The 12,057-nt window shown below is 34.7% G+C and overlaps 1 protein-coding gene across 1 annotated transcript in view; it reads right to left on the reverse strand.

Annotated features, from left to right (window-relative positions):
* LOC123755373 (polycystin-1-like protein 2) overlaps positions 1–12,057 on the reverse strand; it is a 128,147-nt gene that overhangs the window by 25,536 nt on the left and 90,554 nt on the right. The window contains exon 15 of the mRNA XM_069322921.1: positions 702–783. Within this exon, the coding sequence (XP_069179022.1) occupies positions 702–783 (82 nt within the window). The remainder of the gene's footprint in view (positions 1–701; positions 784–12,057) is intronic.

A 12,057-nucleotide genomic window follows, 5' to 3' on the forward strand; every position in this document is an offset into this window, starting at 1 on the left:
AACAAGTGCCTCTTATACGCCGGCACATACGATATATTTTTATGAACAAATAACAAGGAAATAATTATAAAAAATCGCTTTTGAATCGCCATTTCATGATATGAAAATGGTTGAAGTAAATCAATATCAGGCAATATGTGTTCCTAATGTATTGAATATTGTCATAAATAACATAAACAAGCATACTAAGAAAGTGTATTCATTTTTTAGTCACATAACGAAAAGCAATTATGTATTTTTTCTCCTTTTTTGATTAGTGCTGTTTCTCCGTTCTTGTAAATTGGTCTCAATAGGGTTCCAAATATTTATATCCCTCGGTTTACAAATCATAGCAATAGGTGTTTGGTATGAGCTTGAAAACAGCATGACTGCTGATTTGTACCCATATCTCTGATGGCTGCATTTACCGGGTCCAGGAGCTTACCTTGATGGTCAGAGGACCTGACCATCAGTGATAAGCACTCTCATGGATAGAGAGTGCTTATCACTTTATAAGTTTCATAGACCTCTCTTAACAGAAGCACCCTTAGAGTTAAGATTTGCATGTACAATGGAATGATAAAAAATAATGAATCTAATCATAATTATTAGCAACCATACCACGCTGCCATTAGCCTTTCATTAAACAGAAGATTAGTTAAATTCAAATATGAATTTAGATCAGTATTGGTAAACTTGAGCAAAGTAGATGGTTGTGTTACCTTGGTAAAGTCTATTCCCGTCCTTCCTTCGTTCAAGAATTCTTGACTCAAGCTCTGGTGCAGCAGGAACGTGTTCGGGTCCCTGCAGCCAAATAGCAATTTCATTAACATAATTTAACTCATTGAGAACAGCTGAGGTTTACCAGCGATGTTGGATGCAGCATAATACAAATTACATCTTGCACTGTTATCTGTATACCTAGCCAAAATTCTACGTGGAAAAAGTCTCCATAATTAATACTAGTGTGTATACAAAAATTTTAATATGTAAGTATTGTATTTTTATAAATCAATACATTAATGTATGCCATTACCGTATAGTGGAAATGGAGTAAGGTCAATGTTTGAAAGGGGAAGAAATAATGAGCATGAGCAAGACATATGGATTAAGCATTTAAATATTTATGAAATGAAGATTTATATCTAAAGGTTGAGCGTATCAAAATTTAAATATATACGTCAATTAGTTTTGCACGTGATTGCAAGCTACAAGCAACTTAAACATTTTAATGATTGCTAAATGAATACTGAGACTCGTGTACATTTATGATGGATATATAAATGTACAAAAACTCATATCTTGATCTCAGACGCCTATAAATTATCACTAAGCCATATATAACTTGACATACCTTCAAATTAATATTAGATCCATCATGAGTAAATAATCGATGTTTAAAACACAAGTGTGAACCAGACCTGCTCTGGTGGGTGGACGCACACCCTCCACCACCACGACGAGAAAACAAAATACCACGACCATAAGGACTACGGCACTCAAAGTATGTGGTATTTACCCGTCTTAATACCCATGGACCTTTATATAGTGGTATAAACTAAATACTCAAGTATATAATTTACTTAAACACAGAGGACTAATAAAGTCTAAATGAAGATATAATCGACTAAGCGCTTCGCACTTGCAAATTACACTAAAATACGAGAGGCTGGTGGTGGTTTTAATAAAGATTGGGATCCAATTTCTTGACTGCCACTAACACCATTATATTGCAGGTGTGGGTATTACCATGGACTTACGAGCCCACCTCCGTAAGTGAAGGATATACTTACCACTTAATTAAACATAACTAGCTAGGTTAACTAATATTTAAAGGAGATATATTGCAACTTCAAAAATAAAATATAAACTTTGCAATAAATAAATTCACATTGATTAAGAATAAAAAAAATTAAGAGAAGGATTAAGACGAGACGGACTGCTTGAGGCTTCAAGAAGACCTGGACAAACTGAAGGAATGGTCGAACAAATGGTTGTTATAACCCAAGCAACAATTCTTTTGTATCCCCTGTAATAATAACAATATTAGACAATTCTTGCCATTGTCTACAATTATTTATATGTGACAAGATACCAGAATTAAAAGGTTAGACTAAATAAAACTATTTAACTATATAACCAGTACATGCTGCATTATAATTAAATTTAATTTTACCAATAGGTATTGAGATTTATTTATTCATCAGGTAAATGAAGGCAGCAGCATTCCTGTTGAGTCTCCCTCCCAGGGTAGTCCCCCTAGGGCGTCCTGAGCCACCTAAGGAACAATACCATACAGGTCACTCAGTAGCACAGAGCTGGACCAATACAGTCTGCCCAGGGGATACAACAAATATCACTACTACAACAATCACCAGCTACGAACTTAAACACTGTTTATTTAGTTTTATTCTGCCTATTAAGTTTAGTAGTTATTTGTTTATTTTATGATATATAGTTTAAATATGCATATAAAGAGAGAGTCAATAAATCTCACAGAGGTTAAGCACACCTCTTAACGTATCACTTAAACTCATCTGTGCACCCTGTCAGCTATATATTAACACAATATTATCCCATCGAGTCATCTGTGTTCTGCTAAATGCATTTAGACACATTAGAGAGATATCAAATAATATACACGTGGAAGATACTGGAGGGCGAAGTACCAAATCTACACAGTAAAATAGCAACGTACTGGAGTGAATGATATGTAAGAAAATGCAGTATAGAACCAGTGAAGAGCAGAGGTGCCATAGGCACAATCAGAGAACACTGTATAAACATCAGAGGTCCACGGTTGTTCAACACATAGGATGTTCAATCCCAGCGAGCATAAGAAATATTGCCGGAACAACCGTGGACATCTTCAAGAGAAAACGAGATCATTTTCTCCAAGGAGTGCCGGACCAACCGGGCTGTGGTGGATATGTGGGCCTGCGGGCCGCTCCAAGCAACAGCCTGGTGGACCAAACTCTCACAAGTCAAGCCTGGCTTGAGGAGTAGAAGAACTCCCAGAACCCCCATCAACTAGGTAAACATTACGACTGGTCATTACAGTATGGGTAAGCACTACCGAATTTGCTTAGCACTACATGGGCGCCCGCATGAAAAAACCTCGTCCTTGACTAAGTGGACCTCTATAAACCTAACAGTCATCTTCGTATACGATTCCATAGACCACAATCCCATTGTACCTTCTAGTTAATAAAATTATTATTATTATTATTATTATTATTATTATTATTATTATTATTATATGCACCACTGATATACTTACCAATAAACATAAAGATTATTCTGAACCTCTTACGTATACAAGTGAACAGGAAGACTCATTACTCAATTGATCTGATTCTCTGACACACCTGCAAATTAACACTTACACTGACACATCTGGAGATAAGGGACTTCGTGACAGGGAGGGTAAATCTTGCCTTACTGGCTTAATATAATTTTACGACCAGGTGACAAAGATTAAGCAAGAAAGAGAAGGATGGGCGGACTGCATTTTCTTGGACTGTCGGAAAGCCTTTGACACAGTACCCCATAACGGGTACGGGGTAAGGGGGCTGGTACATAAACTGGAGAGACAGTCAGGAGTAACTGGTAGGGCGCTCTAGTGGATAAGGGAGAGTAGTAGGGAGTAAGAGCCACAGGCAACTTTTTTTTTTGGCGAGAGGACCCCTGTGGACTGTAAGAGCCACAGGGGATTTTTTTTTTGGGGAGTGGACCCCTGTGGACTGTAAGAGCCACAGAGGATTTTTTTTCTGGGGGAAAAATCCCCTGTGGATCTTAGGGGTTTTCAGGCAAATTTGGGGAGTCACAGATTTGGAAGTAAGGAATTCTTATGAGAAAAATAATTTCCGAGATCTTAGAAGTTTGTTAATCATTCTTATGATGAAAATAAGTAGGAAAATCTTAAAGAAAAGTTTTAGAAAAAATCGTGTTTGTGTCACAGCATTTCCAGGTAAACTCTATGGACAACCTTTGCCCGTTTTCAATCACACATTTGTAAAAGGACCATTTTCAGAGAATATTGTCTTAGATGTTTTGTTAAGGAAAACAGACAACTTAGCCATAACATTTAGTTTTATATCCATTTACGGCTATTTCACCTGTAAAGACCAAAATTAGTCAGAGACAGTTTTAAGCTGAAATTTCATCAGAGTCCTGTAATCTGCGAAAATTTGACAGAGTCCATTTTATACCCAATTTTCGTCAGAGTCTACTTTGAGAGCAAAATTAGTCAGAGACAGTATTTAGCTCATATTTCATCAGAGTCCAGTTTATACCGAAAATTCGCCAGAGTCTACTTTGAGAGCAAATTTCATCAGTGTCCTGTAATCTGTGAAAATTTGACAGAGTCCATTTTATACCCAATTTTCGTCAGAGACCATTTTATACCTAAAAATGAACAGAGTCCACTTTGTGAGCAAAATTAGTCAGAGACAGTTTTAAGCTCAAATTTCATCAGAGTCCAATTATCAACAGAAATTCGCCAGAGTCTACTTTGAGAGCAAAATTCGTCAGAGACAGTTTTAAGCTCATATTTCATCAGAGTCCAATTATCAACAGAAATTCGCCAGAGTCCACTTTGTAAGGAAAATTCGTCAGAGACAGTTTTAAGCTCAAATTTCATCAGAGTCCAGTTTATACCGAAAATTCGCCAGAGTCTACTTTGTGCCAAAATATTCAGAGTCCAGTTCATGATCGAAATTAATCAGAGTCCAATTAAAGACCCAAATTTGACAGAGACCACATTTTCGCTACTAGCAGTCCAATCCCCCTAAAATTTTAAACAGTCATATTTCAGACGTAGTAAATAAGATCAAGTCAGTTACTGAGCTCCAGCTCTCGTCCCCACTTTAGTTCTCTTTCGTATCTTTGTAAATAACCCATCAATTTCCCTGAAATTTTTACCCTCTGTATTTCAGACATAGTAAATATGAAGTAAACAATTATAAAACTCTAGCTCTTGTCCTCTGTCCAAGCTCACTTTTGTAAATTCATTACTCTCAGTCCAAATCACCCAACTACATTTTCAGACATAGTAAATAAAAACCAGTTCAGTTATCAAGTTTCAACTCTTGTGCCCCAGCTTAGTTCATTTGTGCAAGTTCTTTATTTTCCAACTAAATCACCTGAGATTTAAGATCACCTTATTTTCTAACGTAGTAAAATTAATCTGGACATTAGCAAAGCTCCATTTCCTCAGCCTTAGATCATCAGACATAAATATATTCGATCAAGTCCCTCTCCAGCCTATCTGTTTATCTGAGTAATTACTTTACCCTTCTCATCCCCAACATATCAATCCCCAACGTATCAAAACCTTCAATAATCATACTGTATTTGCATATTTTCTCTATATTCAGCTGTGTTCTTCACATTTTGTCCATGTTTTCTGTGTTCACTCCATGTTCTTCAAATGTTCACAGTCCCATTCAGTTCATATTTTCACAAGTATCTCCATTTTTCTGTAATCTTTCTCTTAGTCTCATTACTTTCTCTACAAATTCTAGTCATATTTTCTATGTTTTCATGTTCATCACATGTTCTCTTTACAACTTTTATACTCAATATTCATGCTAACTTCCATATTTTTGTGTTCTTTGTCAATATTCATGTTCCTCTACAAGTTCATGTTCCTCACAAGATCACTTCGTTTCTCACCTTCACTTACATGTTTTCTACATTCTTTGTCATATTCTCCATGTTCTTTACAAGTCCATTGTTCATTCTTTGTATTCCCTATTCTCCTTATCATGTTTTCATGTTCTCTGTAAGTTCATATTCCCAGCATGTTCACTGTATTCATCAACTTTTCTTACATATGTTCTTTGCCATGTTCCCCATATGTTCTCTGGGTTTTTTTTTCCCCCTTACATGTTATTTAACGTTCCTTAACTAAAAAAATCTTTCGCCAATCAACTAAAACATAGTCACTTTCGTCATTTCTCAACTAAACTTATTATCCAGTCAACTAAAAATAGTCAGAAATAGCCTCGTTCAACACTGTTCTTAACTAAAACAACCTTTCTCTTAGCTAAAAATTGTCAAAGGAAACTTCTTTCAGCACTTTCTTAACAGTCGCTATGTTTCATCAAGAAAAAATTGTCAAAGGAAACTTTCCAAAACTGTTCATAACTAGCTTTTATCCATCGTCAATCAACTAAAAATAATAACTTTCATCATTTCTTAACTAAACTTATTCCCCAGTCATCAGAAAATATCCGTGTTCTTCATGTTTCATTGTCATTTCATAACTAAAATTATCCATCAATCAACAGAAAAAGCCATGTTCATCATGTTTTGTCTTTTTACTTAACTAAATTATGTTTTGTCAAGTAAGAAAAAATAACCAAAGATATCTTTCATCACTGTTCTTAACTGACATTATACTTTGGGGAGCACAAAAAATAGTCTCCCTCGTCATGTTTTCTCTTTTTTCCATAACTAAAAGTATTCATCAGTCAACTAAAAAATAGTTACTTCATCATGTTTCCTTGTCATTTCTTAACTGAAATATCACTTCTCTCATCTGAAATAGTCATGTGTAGCCTCTTTCCAACACTGTTCTTTACTAAAGTAGCCTTTCACTTCGCTAAAATAGTCATATTCGTCACCCACCATCCCACTTAACCTTCTTTCCTTCTTTACTTTGTTTTCACATATAAGTTCATTCTTTATCATAGTAATAATAAAAATTACAATAGTAAAGAATCAGATCTACTAAGACTTGAAATTGAGAAACAAGAGCTCAAGGGAGTGAGAGCATGAAAGAAGAGCAAGGAGTAAGAGAGAGGGGGCGGAAGAAAATGGGACCAAAGAAGAGAGAATTAGAGAGAGTGTGGGCATGGGAGCACTAAGACTTGAATTTGAGAAAAAGAAAAACTAAGTGAATGAGAATGAGGGTGTGAGAATGGGAGCAATAAGACTTGAATTTGAGAAACAAGAGAGCATTTGAGCAAATGAGGGAGAGAGAGGGGGAGGAAGAGAGAGAATAATGGAGAGAGATAGAAAAGGAGGGTTAAAAGGAGTAGGAGAATCAAAGTAAAGAAGGAAAGATGGTTTGGGTAAAAATATACAAAAAGGAGAAACAAAACTACATCTGAAAGGTTAGGAAAAGGATAATATATTCAACAAATACGTCAAAAACACAATACACTACATCTGAAAGGTTAGGTTAAAGGGTTGAGGAATAAGAACATAAGATAGAACCTACTAAATACACTAAGATTACAAGAGGTTGGGTTAAGGGGTTGGGGAATAAGAACATAAGATTACAAGAGGTTAGGTTAAGGGGTTGGGGAATAAGAACATATGATAACAAACATAATAAATACAACTTATGAGCAACTTGATGAACTTTAACAAATAACCCTTGATCTGCAAAAATGACCATTTGAGAAATTGGCCCTTGAAACGAGTAAGTTCCCATATATAACAAAAACCTTTGAAATGGCTAAACACCCAATCTTAAACAAATAACACTTGAAATGCAAAAACGTCCATTTGAGAAATTATCCCTTGAAATGAGTAAATGCCCATATATAACAAAAATTCTTTGAAATGCTTAAATATCCAATCTCTAACAAATAGCACTTGAAATGCATAAGTGACCATTTGAGAAATTATCCCTTGAAATGAGTAAATGAATATGAGACAATGATTGACGAAACACAAAGACAAGAAGGAATACTTATGTAAGTTAGATCATGTCTGGTTTGACTAGATAAGTTAGGATACATCAGTTTGGGAATGTAAGATTAAGTTAGGTAAAGCAAGTTAGGTTACGTTAGGATAGGTAAGATAAGTTATATAAATTAGGTAAAGTAAGGTAAATTAGGTTAAGCAGGTTAAGTTAGGTAAGGTAGGTAAGGTAAGTTATGTTAGGATAGGTAAAGTTAGGTAAGATAGGGAAGGTAAGGTAAGTTATGTTAGGATAGGTAAAGTTAGGTTATGAAGGTTAAGTTAGGTAACATAGGTAAAGTTAGGTTAGGTTAGGTAAGATAGGTAAGGTAAGGTAAGGTAACATAGGTAAAGTTAGGTTAGGTTAGGTAAGATAGGTAAGGTAAGGTAACATAGGTAAAGTTAGGTTATGCAGGTTAAGTTAGGTAAGATAGGTAAAGTCAGGTAAGATAGGTAAGGTAAGGTATGTTAGGATAGGTTAAGCAGGTTAAGTTAGGAAAGGTAGGTAAGGTAAGGTAAGGTATGTTAGGATAGGTTAAGCAGGTTAAGTTAGGAAAGGTAGGTAAGGTAACATAGGTAGAGTTAGGTTAGGTTAGGTAAGATAGGTAAGGTAAGGTAACATAGGTAAAGTTAGGTTATGCAGGTTAAGTTAGGTAAGATAGGTAAAGTCAGGTAAGATAGGTAAGGTAAGGTATGTTAGGATAGGTAAAGTTAGGTTTAGGAACGTTACGTTAACTAAGTAACATTGGGTGGAGAGGATAAGATACGTAGGTTTGAACAGTGTAGTTCAGAGAACAGTTTTAGGGTAAAGCAACTAAGAAAATATGTTTTAACAGAAATGCAGGTTTGGTATGAAAAGCTGAACTAGTTACATTTTGGAGAGAAAATTTTATGACTGAAGATGTCTTAAAGAATAACATGATGGAAGAAGGAGAGTTTCTTTGATGAATGAAGGTGTCTTAGAGAACAACTTTGGGAGAACAAAGGTGAATTAGAGATCGCTTTGATGACTCTGAGAATAACTCTGGTCAACGAATATGGATTGGAAAGTTTCTCTAATGAACGAAGGTGAGTTAGAGATCACTTTGATGACTCTGAGAATAACTTTTATGTCTTAGAGAACAACTTTGATGAGCAAGATTAACTTTAGATGTCTCTGAGAATAACTTTTATAACATAGAAATTAACTTTAGATGTCTCTGAAAATATCTTTGATGACTTCGAGAATAACATTTGATGACTCTGAGAACAAGTTTGATAGCTCTGAGAATAACTTTAGATGTCTCTGAAAATAACTTTGATGAAAGAAGATGTCTTAGATTAACTTTTGATGACTTTGAAAACAAGTTTGATGAACAAAGATGTTTTGAAAGTTTCTCTGACGAACGAAGGTGACTCTGAGAATAGCTTTGGGATAGCTCTGAGAATAACTTTTGTTGTCTTAGAATAACTTTTGATTGTTCTGAGAATAACTTTAGATGACTTTGAGAATGTCTTTGGATAACTCTGAGATTAACTTTGATGTCTTTGAAACAACATTGAAGAATTGGAGAATGTCTTTGAGAACATGAGTAGTATTTTGTTAGCTCAGAGAATAACTTTTTGATGACATAGAGAATAACTTTTATGTCTTAGAGAAGAACATTGATGGCTTAGAGAGAATATCTTTGATGAAAGATGATGTCTTGGATTAACTTTGACGTCTCTTGGAATAACTTTGATGACTGAGAATAACTTTTGATAGCTCTTAGAGAATAACTTTTATGAACGGAGATGTTTGAGATTAACTTTGATAGCTCAGAATAACTTTTGTGGACATGAGAATATCTTTGGATAACTCTGAGATTAACTTTGATGTCTTTGAAACAACTTTGATGTACGAGAGTGAGTTAGAGATTACCTTTGTTAACTCTGAGATTAACTTTGATGAACGAGAAAATACTTTTTGATGACATAGAGAATAACTTTTATAGCTCTGAGAATGACTTTTATGCCTCTGAGAATAACTTTGAGGATGCAAGTAAATTTTTGAGTGTTTGAGAGTGTCTTTTGATATCTCGAAGAGTCCCATTGAAGTCTTAAAGGATGTCTTTGATGTCTCAAAGGATGTCTTTGAGTGCAACTTTGATGTCTTTGAGTAAGTCCTTGATGTCTTGAAGAGAGTCTTTGACTATATTTCTTACTTAACGACATATAATTTTAGTTAGGAACAATGACGAATATGACTATTTTAGCGAAGTGAAAGGCTACTTTAGTAAAGAACAGTGTTGGAAAGAGGCTACACATGACTATTTCAGATGAGAGAAGTGATATTTCAGTTAAGAAATGACAAGGAAACATGATGAAGTAACTATTTTTTAGTTGACTGATGAATACTTTTAGTTATGGAAAAAAGAGAAAACATGACGAGGGAGACTATTTTTTGTGCTCCCCAAAGTATAATGTCAGTTAAGAACAGTGATGAAAGATATCTTTGGTTATTTTTTCTTACTTGACAAAACATAATTTAGTTAAGTAAAAAGACAAAACATGATGAACATGGCTTTTTCTGTTGATTGATGGATAATTTTAGTTATGAAATGACAATGAAACATGAAGAACACGGATATTTTCTGATGACTGGGGAATAAGTTTAGTTAAGAAATGATGAAAGTTATTATTTTTAGTTGATTGACGATGGATAAAAGCTAGTTATGAACAGTTTTGGAAAGTTTCCTTTGACAATTTTTTCTTGATGAAACATAGCGACTGTTAAGAAAGTGCTGAAAGAAGTTTCCTTTGACAATTTTTAGCTAAGAGAAAGGTTGTTTTAGTTAAGAACAGTGTTGAACGAGGCTATTTCTGACTATTTTTAGTTGACTGGATAATAAGTTTAGTTGAGAAATGACGAAAGTGACTATGTTTTAGTTGATTGGCGAAAGATTTTTTTAGTTAAGGAACGTTAAATAACATGTAAGGGGGAAAAAAAACCCAGAGAACATATGGGGAACATGGCAAAGAACATATGTAAGAAAAGTTGATGAATACAGTGAACATGCTGGGAATATGAACTTACAGAGAACATGAAAACATGATAAGGAGAATAGGGAATACAAAGAATGAACAATGGACTTGTAAAGAACATGGAGAATATGACAAAGAATGTAGAAAACATGTAAGTGAAGGTGAGAAACGAAGTGATCTTGTGAGGAACATGAACTTGTAGAGGAACATGAATATTGACAAAGAACACAAAAATATGGAAGTTAGCATGAATATTGAGTATAAAAGTTGTAAAGAGAACATGTGATGAACATGAAAACATAGAAAATATGACTAGAATTTGTAGAGAAAGTAATGAGACTAAGAGAAAGATTACAGAAAAATGGAGATACTTGTGAAAATATGAACTGAATGGGACTGTGAACATTTGAAGAACATGGAGTGAACACAGAAAACATGGACAAAATGTGAAGAACACAGCTGAATATAGAGAAAATATGCAAATACAGTATGATTATTGAAGGTTTTGATACGTTGGGGATTGATATGTTGGGGATGAGAAGGGTAAAGTAATTACTCAGATAAACAGATAGGCTGGAGAGGGACTTGATCGAATATATTTATGTCTGATGATCTAAGGCTGAGGAAATGGAGCTTTGCTAATGTCCAGATTAATTTTACTACGTTAGAAAATAAGGTGATCTTAAATCTCAGGTGATTTAGTTGGAAAATAAAGAACTTGCACAAATGAACTAAGCTGGGGCACAAGAGTTGAAACTTGATAACTGAACTGGTTTTTATTTACTATGTCTGAAAATGTAGTTGGGTGATTTGGACTGAGAGTAATGAATTTACAAAAGTGAGCTTGGACAGAGGACAAGAGCTAGAGTTTTATAATTGTTTACTTCATATTTACTATGTCTGAAATACAGAGGGTAAAAATTTCAGGGAAATTGATGGGTTATTTACAAAGATACGAAAGAGAACTAAAGTGGGGACGAGAGCTGGAGCTCAGTAACTGACTTGATCTTATTTACTACGTCTGAAATATGACTGTTTAAAATTTTAGGGGGATTGGACTGCTAGTAGCGAAAATGTGGTCTCTGTCAAATTTGGGTCTTTAATTGGACTCTGATTAATTTCGATCATGAACTGGACTCTGAATATTTTGGCACAAAGTAGACTCTGGCGAATTTTCGGTATAAACTGGACTCTGATGAAATTTGAGCTTAAAACTGTCTCTGACGAATTTTCCTTACAAAGTGGACTCTGGCGAATTTCTGTTGATAATTGGACTCTGATGAAATATGAGCTTAAAACTGTCTCTGACGAATTTTGCTCTCAAAGTAGACTCTGGCGAATTTCTGTTGATAATTGGACTCTGATGAAATTTGAGCTTAA

Source organism: Procambarus clarkii, chromosome 1, assembly GCF_040958095.1.
Source record: "Procambarus clarkii isolate CNS0578487 chromosome 1, FALCON_Pclarkii_2.0, whole genome shotgun sequence".
Taxonomy (NCBI): Eukaryota; Metazoa; Arthropoda; class Malacostraca; order Decapoda; family Cambaridae; genus Procambarus; species Procambarus clarkii.